This window comes from Gamsiella multidivaricata (assembly GCF_025024155.1).
Source record: "Gamsiella multidivaricata strain RSA 2152 chromosome Unknown BC939scaffold_32, whole genome shotgun sequence".
NCBI classification, from domain to species: Eukaryota; Fungi; Mortierellomycota; class Mortierellomycetes; order Mortierellales; family Mortierellaceae; genus Gamsiella; species Gamsiella multidivaricata.
This window is the reverse complement of record NW_026251740.1, coordinates 119,237-133,009: the sequence shown is the minus strand read 5'-3', so window position 1 is coordinate 133,009 and position 13,773 is coordinate 119,237. Positions and strand designations below refer to the sequence as shown.

General features: G+C 48.5%; 6 protein-coding genes across 6 annotated transcripts; 4 read left to right on the top strand and 2 right to left on the bottom strand.

The window, feature by feature from the left end:
* Positions 1-664: 664 nt before the first annotated feature.
* BC939DRAFT_503124 (uncharacterized protein) lies at positions 665-2,308 on the bottom strand (the record flags this gene model as incomplete). Its single annotated transcript, XM_051560369.1, has 1 exon — positions 665-2,308. The coding sequence occupies one exon, from the start codon at positions 2,306-2,308 to the stop codon at positions 665-667; it is 1,644 nt and encodes a 547-aa protein (XP_051412244.1).
* Positions 2,309-4,191: 1,883 nt separating this feature from the next.
* On the top strand, positions 4,192-5,507 carry BC939DRAFT_159493 (uncharacterized protein). The gene is made up of 2 exons (XM_051550275.1): positions 4,192-4,323; positions 4,627-5,507. Exons 1-2 carry the CDS (start codon positions 4,289-4,291, stop codon positions 5,222-5,224), a joined length of 633 nt encoding a protein of 210 aa, XP_051412243.1. The 5' UTR covers positions 4,192-4,288; the 3' UTR covers positions 5,225-5,507.
* On the top strand, positions 5,247-7,836 carry BC939DRAFT_503123 (uncharacterized protein; the record flags this gene model as incomplete). Its single annotated transcript, XM_051560368.1, has 7 exons — positions 5,247-5,256; positions 5,541-5,691; positions 5,880-5,953; positions 6,076-6,107; positions 6,235-6,463; positions 6,585-6,867; positions 6,966-7,836. The coding sequence occupies 7 exons, from the start codon at positions 5,247-5,249 to the stop codon at positions 7,834-7,836; spliced, it is 1,650 nt and encodes a 549-aa protein (XP_051412242.1).
* Positions 7,837-8,542: 706 nt separating this feature from the next.
* Positions 8,543-9,379, top strand: BC939DRAFT_451329 (uncharacterized protein). Its single transcript, XM_051555650.1, has one exon. It carries the CDS (start codon positions 8,590-8,592, stop codon positions 9,232-9,234), a length of 645 nt encoding a protein of 214 aa, XP_051412241.1. The 5' UTR covers positions 8,543-8,589; the 3' UTR covers positions 9,235-9,379.
* Positions 9,380-9,567: 188 nt separating this feature from the next.
* On the top strand, positions 9,568-11,444 carry BC939DRAFT_451326 (60S ribosomal protein L14). The gene is made up of 4 exons (XM_051555649.1): positions 9,568-9,593; positions 10,222-10,332; positions 10,860-11,108; positions 11,275-11,444. The coding sequence occupies exons 1-4, from the start codon at positions 9,591-9,593 to the stop codon at positions 11,317-11,319; spliced, it is 408 nt and encodes a 135-aa protein (XP_051412240.1). The 5' UTR covers positions 9,568-9,590; the 3' UTR covers positions 11,320-11,444.
* Positions 11,445-12,601: 1,157 nt separating this feature from the next.
* BC939DRAFT_503120 (uncharacterized protein) lies at positions 12,602-13,109 on the bottom strand (the record flags this gene model as incomplete). Its single annotated transcript, XM_051560367.1, has 3 exons — positions 12,602-12,670; positions 12,776-12,875; positions 13,021-13,109. The coding sequence occupies 3 exons, from the start codon at positions 13,107-13,109 to the stop codon at positions 12,602-12,604; spliced, it is 258 nt and encodes an 85-aa protein (XP_051412239.1).
* Positions 13,110-13,773: the final 664 nt, after the last annotated feature.

Sequence of the window (13,773 nt, the reverse complement as noted above, 5' to 3'; positions counted from 1 at the left end):
AGGCGGTGGACATGGAGTAAGAGCACAGTGAACTGCACTTTATGATTGAATCTCCTCAAGGCCAAACACGAAAAAAAAGAAAGAGAGAGATGCTGATAATCTCGTCTTGTTGTCCACAGTGATTCGAAATGTATTTTGATGCAAACGGCCAGGTATCTCACGCACAGGCGATTTCCCATCAACAACAACAACAAACATGTTGTGCTTCTGTTGATTTCGCTTTGTACAATGCATCATAGACATGCCGCTCCCACAACGCAAGTACAATGCTGTATGTGTTGGATATTAACATTATTATTATTAGTATTACTATTATGATAATGCGATATGTACATGTGGTCTACACTATAAATGGATAATAAAAGATGTCGCTCGGAATGGTGTCATGGCCGTATAGTCCATTATGAAATAGAAACGGTGTCGTGGCGATGCAAGGCGTTGCAGTAGTCGGTGTTCGTGTCAGTCATGATTACGGCGTTTGTGACAAGGGTCGGAGGGAATAGAGTGGGAGGAGTCGAGTAAGAGCGCGCGGTGCGCTCAGTCGCCATCGGGAAGCAAAACGAGATCATCACAGCCTTTTTTTTTTTTTTTTTTTTTTTTGGGTGGGTGGGTAGGTGGGTAGGTAGGTGGGGGGGAGGAGAGGGGAAGTTCTTCACGCGCCTTCCTACTTTTTGTTTGGTTCGGGAGACGTCCGAGCCCGTGAGCGTCTCGACCATCGGCTCTTCGGCAGAATATCGATCAACTTCTTTGAGTGCAATACAGCCGTGAACTGGAAATTTTGGACCAGCATTTGAAAGCGATCACCCCACTTCATATTATCACCCTCTGCTGACGCTGTAGAAGATCCCTCAGATGGAGTAGCGGATGAGGGCGAGGAATGGACTGAAAAGAATTTGCGCGACTTTAATGTCGGCTTCGGCGTCAGCATTCCCATGGCATCTTGACTCTTTCCTTTTCGGCGCCTCAGGAAACCGGCCGAGGAATTATTCGTCGAATCCTTTGGGCTGCAGCTTTTAGAGTTGGGGGAGGAGTAAGATGGGACAGGAAGCGAAGTTGTGGAAGACGAGGGTGATTCGTGTTCGGGCTTCATTCTCCTTCGCCTCCATGCGTCATGCCAGGCTCGCCAGTCCATTTCTTCTTCTTCTGACTCGCAGGGAGCCTGCTCAATGGTGTCGATAACTGGCTCGATGACAAAGATGGACGCCTCAGAAGGTGAGGGCATGTCAACACTTCCGACTGCCAAGGAAAGCTCTGCCAACAGGCGCTCCCGTGAATCGTGTTTCTCCACAGCTGACGCTTCTGAAGCTGAGGTAAACAAAGTCGATAGGATGGACATCCTGCCATTCATGAGAAACGAAGGCCTTCGCAGCTGCGTTTCAATGTTCAATAGATGCTGTGATAATTCGTCTAGGTGTTCCAGAGGGGACACTGGGGAAGGCGCTGACGTGGAAGGTTTCCGAGAGGAGGCTGGATGCTTGTTAATTGATCCCGATGCCATCTGCTTGTTGACGACTCGATCCTGGTCTTGACGCTCCACAAGCGTTTCCAAAGCTGACACAGGACTGCAAGGTGATAGCGGATGACGAGGCGGATAGAGAGCTGGCGCCGCTAGACCATGTTTCATCGTGCTCCACCTAAGCGTCGCGTCGCTGGCGCGTGACATTCCAGGGCTAGTGCCAAAGTGAAATTCTTGCTCATCTACCGTAGGGGGCGTCAGAAAGAGGCCAGAAGTGATGACCCAGTTTCGGTTCCTGCCGGCTTTCCGTGAGCGATATTTCGGAGGAGCTTGGACTGGGCGTGTGTTTGGCGTTGGAGGCGCTGTAGGACACGTCGCACATGTTGTTCTGGACTTCAGGGGTGCCTGAGGAGGACTCGGGAAAAGATTCAGCAGAGTGTCTCTGCTCAGTCGAGAAACAACAGCGTCGTCCACCTGACAGATAGCTGTTTTCGCCATGCTAAACGTCTTGGGGGACATTGCGGATAAGGAGGACTTTGATTCTTGACATTGACTCATGTAGGTGCCTCTAGGGTAGAGTGGTCGAACGTCGATTCGGAGTGGAGAAAATTCGGCGCTAGTTCTCAGAACGCTGTCGACCATGTCACACAGGACGCGAACGTTGTCTTCGAGGGCGGCCTGCGAGGCGGTCGAAGTGCGTCGGAATTGATGAACTGCTGTAGAGGTCTCCATTGATTTTGGTGATGATGCCTTGTGGGAGATGCTCAGCTGTTTGATTGCGTGGAGAAGGTCGCAGAGGGAAGAAGGTGGATTGGAGAACGGACACGATGGAGACAACCAAGGATTTTCCATGTTGACAGATAGTACTTATAAAGGAGTCTTATGAAAGAGGGAGTTGTATGGATGAAGGGATTGCTAGAGGTGGTTTGTCTGAAGGGTCCGCCCCGGATTATGCGATTGTTCGATTGTTCGATTGTTCGATTGTTCGTAGAACAATAGGAGGCAGGAGACAAAGACTGGAGGAAAAAGGATGGTATTTCAAACAAAACAGTGACAAGTCGAGAAAAGAGAAACAAAGGTTCTTGATATTCATCTTCTTCGACTCCCTTCTTTGATCCTGGACTCCAGGTGGGCCCTTTTGAGGCATGCAGACTATCCCATCCGGTCCGAGGGCTATGTCTGCAGCCGTAAAATTGAGCGCTCTGCATTGACCATGCACACTGTAGGCATAAAAATTCCTTATTTTAACTCAGAAGTGAAAAAAGGGAGGGAGCATATTATCCTGCTAACCTGTTGAGATGCGTCTCCACGGTCCTCTTTTTCCGTCTGTCGAACTAATCAGGGCAATAAAGGAGAAGGGAGAGAGACTGCACTGGATGAGCATGAAAAGGAGATCGTGTGGATCTAAAAGGACCAAGGAGTCCAGGCGGGTGAATTAATGAACGTCCTGGTCCACCCAGCGTAAAATGAAGGTGACCAACGCTCGTCTGCTTGCCTCTGCCATTGATCCTCGAGGGATTGAAAACATATATCCGCGAAAGAATCACTATCCAAAACAAAGAACAGAGATGCCTGCACTTCGCCATTGGCTTGAAATATGTCCGCTTTGGTTGACGGCGATGACGATCCTTGGTCCTCCTGGGGACCCGCTGTGGACGCATTATTGTGTATGCGTGTGAGCTGTATATGTGTGCTTAATGAAAGATTTGCCTCCCCTTGGGTAGTATTCTCGAGTGCATCCACCTAAACACTTGAGATCGTATTACTCAATGGTATTTTTAACATCCAGAGGATACTACGCGCCTGCGCGTGGCAAGGAGATGGTGCTGTTGAGGCCTGTAAGGTAAAGGCAGAGGAGTCCTTGCTTCATGTCAAAAAGAGAATTTTTTAAAAAAGGGAAATCATTCAAGGAGGCTGGCGCGACCTCCTGTACTGCCAGCAGTTGAGTTGGTACGCGTTTGGGAACTGGGTGTCCATGAAAAAAGGCCCGAGTAGTTTATGGCTGAGGCAGGATAGGCACCGTCACGGGGACGGCGCTCTTGAGGAAGTAAAAAGGGTTCAATGATGCGAGTGTTTGAGGAGGAAGTCTCTGTTATGTAGAAATGACCAACCCTGATTTTATGGGCAGGTAGGTTATCGATCACCCCGTGTAATCAAACCAGAGGTCGATATCGATGTCCTAGACGTGTAGAAGCCTTGCAGTGGCGGTGGTATCCAGTAAGGCATAGAATGTCCTTTGGATACAGCAAAGAATCTCTTTAATGGTGCCGTTGTCGTTTTTTCAACTTCTTTGTGAGGATGACTCCGCCGCGTCGGATTATGCCATGGATGGAGACGCATATCGTATGGGCACAGTTTAAATGAAGTGAAGTATCGCTTGCTTGCCGCATGGCTCCTGAGGATGAAGATCAGAACTGTAGTTGTGGACCCACCTGTTGACTAATCCTTCACAAAGTGTATATCAAGTGAGCGAAGGATGATTTGAATAGTAACTCTCGTAAAGATGTGTGAACACCCTGTTGGTAGGGGGGTTTTTTGTTGATGGTTCAGCAAATCCATTGCCCCGCGCGCATTGTCTCACAGCAATGTAAAACCAGGAACAGCGAGCGCTGACTCGGGATGGTTTGGGACAAGCCTCTGGTTTGCTTCAGTGAAGCGTGCTTACGGCAGAGCAGGTATCTTTTGCACGATAGACAGACTAGACTATAGTCTATCCTCATAGAATACCCTGGCCCCCTAGCACTAGACCACAGGCCCTGCTTACAACAACGCTCCTTGGTGGGCTGCACCCATGCCCGTACACCGTTACACACAAACACGTACACACATCGCATGGACGCTGTGGTGCTTTGGTCAAATTTCATTTTGTAAGCGGAGGAAAGTGCGAGAGCGATGGATGGGCTAGGCTGGCCGCAAAGTAACGAAAGAGACAAAGACCAATTGATACTCCTGCCCTTTCTCTTCTCTTTTCTTTGTCCTCCGCCTCCCTTCCCGCTCCTCGCATTCAATTCCATCATCATCATCCCATCCCATCATCATCATCATCATCGTCATCGTCATCATCATCATCATCTCATCTCATCCCTTGCATCACTGCTGACTGGACCCCTGAATCCCCTCCCACGACTGCATACCAATTTACCCGTCCCAATCTAACGACCCAGCAATAGAACACTTTTTGCCCTGAATCCTACCTACAAGGCCTCTGGATCAGTTCCCTTCCCTTCCACTTCCCTCGGAATCCTTGCATTCACACTCGCCCCATCACAACTGATCCCACTCCATTTGAGTCTTCCTCCCTCCCTCGCTTTACATTCGCCCAGGACTTGCCCAACCGCCTTTAGCCGCGGACAGATCTCACATCTCCAGTTACACACATATCACACAGCATGTCCAGTAAGTTCTGTTTACCGTTCTCGTCGTTTCATATCCAACCTTGTTCCCCCCCTCCTCCTCCTCCTCCTCCTCCTCCTTATACTCGACAATGACACCCAATTGATACCACATCCAGGCACAATCTGCTCGAAGAGTGCACAACTGGTATTGTCAAACAACTCTGTCTCATTTCTTTGTCATGGGCTGTGTGGGCGTGCGAGCGTTCTTTCGTCGTTTCCTCGGAGAATTGGAGGCGATAGTATGATCATCCCGCTGAAGTACATACAGCCCTCCATCGACGACTTTTCTTTATTTAATTTCACACCTTTTGGACTTGGCACAGCATGTACTTTTCACTTTTCTGAACTGTCCTTGTCTACAGCCCAACAATGACACAGGCAACCCATCCAAAACCATGTTTGTCTGTATGTTGACTGTGTGCTGTCTGTTGTCTGCCTATGTTTTGTTATTTGAATATCCAAAGGGCAATGGGATTCTAATTTTGGGCTTTGGAATTTGTTGCGCAAAGTTATTTTTATCCCCGGACCATTTTTTTACAAGAGACGCTCTTGTCCCTGTGCCGCGTTCTATCCCAATATCCTATATCGTATATCGTATATCCTATTTCCTATCTGGGTCTCCTCGCGCGTGTATTCCGCTCACCAATGAGGTTTATCCACTCCTCTAAATGAATGAATTTGATGTTTAGCTGACTGGAGACGGCAGAAGGTCCAGGACCACAAGTTCGACTTTATCGATGTCGAGGACTATGTCGACAACTCTCCCTGGCGCAAGTTCAAGTACTCGCTCGTCTTTGCCATCGTCATCAAAGGAATCCTCATCTACTGTGCCGATTTATGGTAATCCACTGATGCTGCATCTCTTTTTAAATGCACACTGATATGAGCTTTTTTCTGCAGTGCGGAATGTATCCGCCTCCAATACCAGGCCAAGCTGCTCATCGTTGTTTCCCCGCTTCCATATCCCTCCATCCCTCCATCGACCGCTTCTCTGCAACTCTCCGCCCCCCTCTTTTCACTGTTGCTAGGACGGCCGTCAACTTGTTGGTCTCAAAGAACTGGGTCTCGAAACTCGGTGTCGAGAACGGTCAGATCACATATGGTATGAGGATAGGATCTCGTTTGTCATTTTCAGGAACCCATGTAGGAAGAACAAGAGTTCCCCCTCCCCCTTCTCATAACACTAATACCAACCTACCACTGCGGCGCTTTTTCCTTTAATAGAGAACATCAAGATCTCATTTGAGATTTACAAGGTGAGGGATCCTGGACAACCCGCTCCATACTGTCATGGACAGACTTGAGATGGCGCCTCTTACACTAGTTATTCGACCATACACTCTAACACACCTCGTCTTTGTTTGCTCTGCATGCTTTGACTAGTGGATTTTCGCTGCCTGTATCATTCTGTCCTTCATTTTGCTGGCCTGGGATATCAAAAAGGCCATTGCTATCATCCAAAGTCGAGATATTAGTTATGCGTTCACCAGCATGATTGCGTACCGATATTATGCCATCAAGAGTTACGCCCATTTTTGTCTATTCGAAAGGATCCACAACTCGAAAAAGACTATCGACGAAGTTGCGTTCTTCTGCTTCTTCACATTCAGAGGTAATAAATACATCAGGATACCCGAGCACCATCGCAGGAATGAACTGGAGCTAGCAGGAAATAGTTTGTCTTATTACATTGGCGCCTGACAACACATTTTGAACCGAAACTATTCATTTAGGCTGGAAACGGCTCATGTTTGCGGATGGACCCAGGCAAGTCATCAACGGACTCGTTCTCATCACGGTCGTCCGTGGCGAGTGGGCCACCCACGGCCTCGCGTTTTGGAACTATGACGGATATGACTCAATGACGCTTGTTACCATGGGTCTCCAAACATTCACGCTCACGCTCTGGATCATCTCAGTCCTCCTCATGATCGTCGCGGTCTGCCTATACATCCCTTTGGTTATCCAAATTCAGGGTAACTTGAAAGAGTTTTGTTGTCACAAGATCGATAAGAGGTATGTCAGCAGGAAGCCACAGTAGTATTTTTGAATGAATGGATATTGCATTTTTATTTTTATTTTTTTGTTAACGCATACTTATTGTTGATAAATAGAATCGACGAGATCGTTAAAAAGAAGGCTAAGCAGCGCTCACAAGAAGCAGCCAAGAAGTCAGGCAAGGGCGGTGACACTCCTCTGCAGAAACCAACGCTTCCCAACATCGGCCTTCTTGAGGAGGGAAGCAGAGGATCCCCTGCTCCAGGTGGTACGCCTAGACTTGCAGCACAGTCACCATACATGGGATCCCCAGGACTTCGCAAGGCCATGCCCGTACCCAACGACCCATACCGTCGCCAGTATCCACAGGCACCAGCACGGCCGTATTCTCCTGCGCCTAGACCCTACACTCCTACTATGGACGACGATGGTGATACCAGACCTTTGCGACAGGACAACCACGCACAGCATTATCACAATCGCAATATGCGGCGGCAGGATCAGCAATATGATTTTGCGGACGATCGGAGTGAGGTCAGCGAGGGCGCTTATAGTGCGGGTGGCGGCTACCAACCTTCGCAATATCCGCCCAAACCACACCCACATGCACAGGCGCACAGGCGACAGCCTTCCGACACCAGCACCGTTTTGAGCGGCTCGAACCAGGGAAGCGTCGTTGGCGGGTATGGACCTCGACCTGGAAGGCCGAACCATCCACTCCAGCACGGACAAGCGTTGTCGCGAGAGGCGGGCCTCGGAAACGGCAACAAGTACGCTGACACGGTCATGCTGACTGACATGAGTGGTCATCGCGGCCCACCCAATCCATACGGCGGACATCCAGGAGGTCCCACTGGTCTAGGTGGAGGAGTGAATCCGGGTGTCGGTGGAAGTGTGGTTGGAAGCGTAGTAAATGGTCCAAGTTATGTTGATCAGCAACGTGGACGGTACCAGCAAGGGCCAAACCAGTACAATCGGGGTTATTGATCGCTATGAATGAGGAAAATAAAAATGTACATGTAAAATACCACCATGGCATACAGCGCTCGGTTGAGTACACGAGGAGCACAGGGTTCTCGTTTTGGCCGCAGCGGAATGGCGTATCATCCATGAACAAAAAATACGCAATTATATCTAACATGCAAAGCCGCCGGCGCAAACGGCAACGGTCTAGACTCGAAGGGGTCTATCGAAAAATGGTAGGGCATATCGTTTGCTTGTCTAAACGTGTTGAATGCCGCTACAGTTTAAGGATGAGGATAACAAGTATCAATCTGTCCTTACATGCATTACATTCTCAGTACAGAATGAATATGCATTTGTGCATACGCGCTCCCAAGGGTAGGTAAAAGGCGGGTCATTTGGGAATTGGGAAGATGGATTGATTATCTTCCCCGAAAAGAGGACGAGCAATCTATTTCTCCGCCCGTCGCGCTGTCTCTCTCTCATGGTTTACATTCCAGTGTCGCCCGCCTTGACAACCTCTTTCAGTCTTTTCTAGGGCATTTTTTTTTCTTCTTTGCACGAATGTATCGCACGAATCACGGGCTGATGCTGCCTGCATGTGCGCATGTATGCATGCATGCCGCCAAACCTCATAGATACACACTCATGGCCGCTTGTTTCGACCCAAAGGACGCGAACAATATAAAATCTCGGCTCCTAATCTGCTGGCCATTCATTTTCTTCTACACACAACATAGTTTCAACATACACTATTCCAAATCATCATATACCACCATGCGTTCCGTTCTCTCTGTTCTCTTGGCCTCAGCCCTCGTCGGCGCCATGGTCACCGCAGATGTCCGCCACGGCCAGCAGGCAGCCTTCCGCTTGGAGCCCCGTCATGTCCAGCACCACCGCAAGGCCGAACACTCTTACCACCGTAAGAACTCCGCTAAGAAGCAGCGTCGTGACCTGTCAGGTTTCCCAGTCGCCCCCATCGCGGCTCAGGTGCCTGTTGCTTTCACTATGACTGCCATCCCTAAAGTTGCCCAAGCACCTGCCTCTGAGCCTGCTCCAATGAAGGTTGTTGCACCTGTAGCTGAGGTCGTGACCAAGCAGGACGTTACTATGGAGGCGACTACGCAGGGCGAGAACCTGAGGTTCCATCGCAAGTCTTCGCACCCTCACAAGTCAAAGTGGGGGAAGAAGCATCATTATGGAAAGCATCACAAGCACCACAAGCACCACAAGCATCACGAGCATCATAAGCATCACGAGCATCACAAGTATCACAAGCATCACAAGCGTGCACTTGAGTTGCACCGCAAGAAGGCGAATAGCAAGAAGTCATCTCCCTCTAGCCATAAGTACGGGCACAACAAGCGTGATATTGAGACCATTGATTTCCACCGCAAGTGCCATTCCCAACGCAAGAACTGAGGAATAGACGGACGGGATTGTGTAAAGAGTCTTTCTTTTTTGTATACCATAGACCTTAATACTATTAACACAACACAACACAACACAACACAAGAAGCCTCGAGTGCCAAACTCTTTGTAGATAATAAAAAGACGCCGTACCCAGTAATTTTTATATTTCTTCTACAGAGTTGTTTGCAATATAGTGTGTATGTTGGTTCCTCTAGGTGTATATCCAGGGGGTTTTGAGCATCGTGAAGCAACGCGAATTTCCTACCAAGCCCTTAAGAGAAGCAGCGCAAGCAAAATGAACCAGATATAGAATTGAGTTGGGCTGGGCTGCGATTGAATCCTCCTCTTTGCTACATCAATTTACAATGGTACAGATTTATACAAGGCGGAGAGTGGACAAGTGGGGGATAGCTATCCATTGGCGAGCCAACAAACCCATCGATCCATCTATCGACAACATCAACGGAGACACCATCAATCGACAGCTCTCGCAGCACTCTATCCATCCGTATACGTCGCCCGGGTCTTTTTTTTTTTTTTTTTGAAAACGGGATCTGGAGATGCATGGATTCAGGATGTCTTCGTCCATTGCGGGGTGGAGCTTTGATTCTGCAGATCGCATGGTGTTTATCGGATCAAGCAGGATCATCCGGACAAGAGGACGGATCGCAGATCCTTTTTCTTTTGTCCGGGAGGACACCCTCATCAGTCTAGGATTACTCAACAACAGCCAAGCAGGACGATGCGCTTTGACAGAACTGAACACACCAAGGTCATGCATCTCATCCACTCGGCAAAGAAAGAGGGCCACGAACAAGGGTGTAACCACGATTATTACTCACAAAGACAGCTGCGACCTAAAACTCCAGGATTGCATCACGACAGGATTCGGACAGACATCAACAGCCTTCAGCCAAAAAAAAAAAAAAAAAAAAATAGTGCGAGATCTCTAACGGAGCCTATCTTCTTCCTCTTCAACAATTCTCACAAAAATAGCGCACTCCTACTTTCCAGCGTGTCGTTGAGATTGGCCGTGTTGTCATGGTCAACTATGGCCCCGATGCCGGCAAGCTCGCCGTCATTGTCGATATCATTGACCACAACCGTGTATGTGCCTTCTCTATTATTTTTACTGGGCAGATCAGGAATTCAAAGGGATATCTTGCGCATTTTTTTATTTTATTTTTTTTGGATAAGGAAGCGAGTTGAAAACGTTTATGGGACCGACGGCGACCTCTTTAAGAGCAATGGAACAACAAGTCAGGGGACAGCATGGCTTTATGGCGCCATAATTGATATACAAATTGGTATAGCAGGATAAATGGCGACGAAGTAGCGGAGAGCTGCTCAGGATGAAGGCGGGACGAACGAGACAAAGTTGTCGACTTGAGTAGTGGGGGGGTTCAAACAACTCCATCAAACGAAGGCAACGTACTTTTTCCACAGGGAACGAGGGATGAATAGAGAAGCGGCAAGAAACCAGGATCGATCTACGCTTTGCAGCCCGGACTCGGCTTCAATCTTTTTTTCTTTTTCTTTTTACTCTACAACGTCGTACGCTCAACTGGAACACCAGTACAATATCGCGCGTAATGTGTATCTTAACACTCACGGATACCTTTTCTTTTTTATAGGCTCTGATTGAGGGTCCCACCACCGGCATTGCCCGCGGTGCCTATGCCTTCCGTCGCCTGACTTTGACTCCCTTGGTGGTCAAGGTCCCCCGCAACGCTGGCCAGGTCGTCCTCAAGAAGGCGATTGAGAAGCAGGATCTTGCCGGTAACTGGGCCAAGACCTCGTGGGCCAAGAAGATTGCCTCGCGTACCCAGCGTGCTGCCAACAGCGACTTTGACCGCTTCAAGCTCCAGAAGTACAAGGCTCTTGTAAGTTCCATTGTTTATTCTCGAACACTTGTGTTTATATATATATCTTTGGATGATCCATTGGAAGTGAAGTATTTCTTGGTTCTAATGTTCGTTCTTGTATTCTGTTTGATTATCGCTGCTGTCGTTATCGTTGTTGCTGGTGTCGTTTTTGTGAATATGATAGCGTCGCGAGATTGTCAACAAGGCTGTCAAGGCCACCAAGGCTTAAATAAAGTGCGCCGCTTGTTTAAGGTCTTTTCTTTTATTTATTTTTCTGACTTGTCGATCATACACATGAAAGAAGAAGAAAAAAAAAAAGGGAATAAAAAGCATACTGTTTATTCATACTATGCAAATACTGCCCTTGTCTCTGGACTTTTAATCAATGGATTTACGGCGTTGTCGTCGTCGTGTTGTCGTGTGGCACCAAATCGGTTGCATTTGTGCCTGAGCGTGGTTAGCCTTGTCTGGAACTGAACACGCAGGAAGCGAGCCGTGGCCATGAACCGTGTCCCCCTCCGTCGTGTGAGGGGCAACTGTATGGTGACGAGGCGATAGTCGTGGTCCGAGCAAAGAATTCATGCGTTCAGAAAAACGATACTACGGGAGCCGAGCAAAAAAAAAGAACTACTTTATGGCGTGCGGTCTATCGGATATACGCTGATAACTTCGTTCGTTTGTTGCGCTGTTACGACTACATGGGTCTCCTGAGAGGACTGAGTACGGCTCCAACCAGCAGGCAAAGAGAAGGACGCCACCTTCATATCTTTCATACCTTTCATACCTTTCATATCTTTCATATCTTTCATATCATGCGAATGGGTACTTCCTCCTTCTAATATCGCGCTCTCTGCGCTCGAGTCTCCAGTGGAAGACAAGAGCCCCTGGCAGTTGTTTGTGCTATCCAGGAACTGTTTGTCGCCCTGTCTGTGGACTGATAAGCACCGTAGCAGGCCATGATTGGATTGGATGGGTGTCCAACTAATTTCGTGCTTTTGTGTTCGCATGATTAGAACCTTAAGCAGCGGTTGTGCCAATCCATTCGCTCTTATCCACTTTCTGCGGCGGACTCGGTTCTGATGTTTCCGCAGGGCAGGCCACCAAAGGTGTATCCAAATGTGTATGTGTGTGTGGGGAAAAAAACAATATCGCATGTGGGGAAGAAACTATGCCTGACGGAAATCCGGAGTCCGACAAAAACGACGTTCATATCATTCAAGCTCATACTTTCTGGGTTTCTTTTTTATTTTATTTTATTTGTTCTCTAGTTTCTAACTGAGGACATCGTTATGTACAAAGGAGTTCAGGAAGGTGTTTCTTTTTCCTTCCCTTTTTTTTTTTTTTTTTTTTGGTCTTGGAGTGGAGAGATATAGAATGAAGAATAGAAACATCGAAGACGTGAAAGCGGACGAAAGGATGCGATGGCGACACTGCCAGAGAATCTCGTTTCAACGCTTCCCCACCCCCTCCGTTCAGTAGTCGAATTGGCGCCTATCGAGGTTGCATTGTCCTCAGACCTTCTTGGACTGCTCGACACGTTCCTTGCGCTGCTGCCAGAATTCCTTGTTAGGAGACCAGAGCTATGTGTGTTGGGAGGAGGGGGAGTTAGTTTACGATGCATAATGAGAAACAGGAAAAAATAAGGGGGTGAGGAGCGAATGCTTGTTGTGTCTGTATGTCTGTACCTTGGCGTTCTCATGGGGCTGGATACGGTTCCAGGGCTTCTCGGCGGCGGTTTTATTGATGATAACGTCAGGTCCGTTCGCCAAACAGTGGCCAATGTATCTATTGAAGGATGTGAGGTTGAAATCGCGAATGTTAGTTAGTAAGGGGGGTTGAAGAAGGCGGTAGAGACAGGCCAACTGAGACGAGGATGGTGCACGTTCTGTTCGGGTTAGGATTAAGTGTGAAAGGAGAGGGAGAAACTTACGCAACACCACCGACGATGCCGGAGCCGCCGAAGATGAAGAGGGGTGCCAAAGCAGGGTTGGTCCTGACGAGGTTGACGACGGCAGACATATTGAAAAGTTGAGTGTGTATGTGGAGGGGAAGAAGTGTGAGGAGGAGAGAAGGAGTTGTTTGTTTGGAGAGAGTGGAAGAGGGAGAGGGAATGGGAAGAAAGGAGGGAGTTGGCGATGCCTTTTTATATAGACAGACGAGACGCAAACAGGCACTGGTGGGAAGGGAGGGTGGGGACCGAAGCGCGTGCAGTGCTGTTGTTGTCGTCTGTTGTGTGTGTGGTCAAGAAAATAGTGATGGTTGTTAGCGCTATCTGCACGCAGATGGGCGCTGTTGGCGTTGTACCGTACGTGCAAGCAGCTCTAGGGAGCTTTGAAGGGCATATTGACGACGAATACCCCATAGGCTAGGCTGGATATTACAGGCCATCTGACCTGGAGTAGAGTTCAAGCGGGCCGTACGCCAGAGCTCAAGGGAGTCCTGCAGTAAATGTAGCCACGTCGATGCTGCTGTAACTCCTATCGTCTTGAGGTTTGCATGAACCACCGTTCAGCACCCAGTGGGACGAGATACGAGACTATATCCCTCCGGAGCTTGCTTTAATTCAATGGCAATGCTTTGGTCCGCGTCAAGGAGGGTTCTGTTTCCCATGGATGTTTAGTTCGACTTCTATAGTCCTTGCAAGGACGCGAAGAAATTCTTTCTCCCCTAGACCGTTTGACAA

Coding starts and splice junctions, on each gene's coding strand:
- BC939DRAFT_159493 (XM_051550275.1), top strand. CDS start 4,289: ATGGACGCTGTGGTGCTTTGGTCAAATTTCATTTT. Junction 4,324..4,626: donor CTTTGGTCAAATTTCATTTT/GTAAGCGGAGGA, acceptor ACCCAGCAATAG/AACACTTTTTGCCCTGAATC.
- BC939DRAFT_451329 (XM_051555650.1), top strand. CDS start 8,590: ATGCGTTCCGTTCTCTCTGTTCTCTTGGCCTCAGCCCTCGTCGGCGCC.
- BC939DRAFT_451326 (XM_051555649.1), top strand. Junction 10,333..10,859: donor ATATCATTGACCACAACCGT/GTATGTGCCTTC, acceptor TCTTTTTTATAG/GCTCTGATTGAGGGTCCCAC. Junction 11,109..11,274: donor TCCAGAAGTACAAGGCTCTT/GTAAGTTCCATT, acceptor TGAATATGATAG/CGTCGCGAGATTGTCAACAA.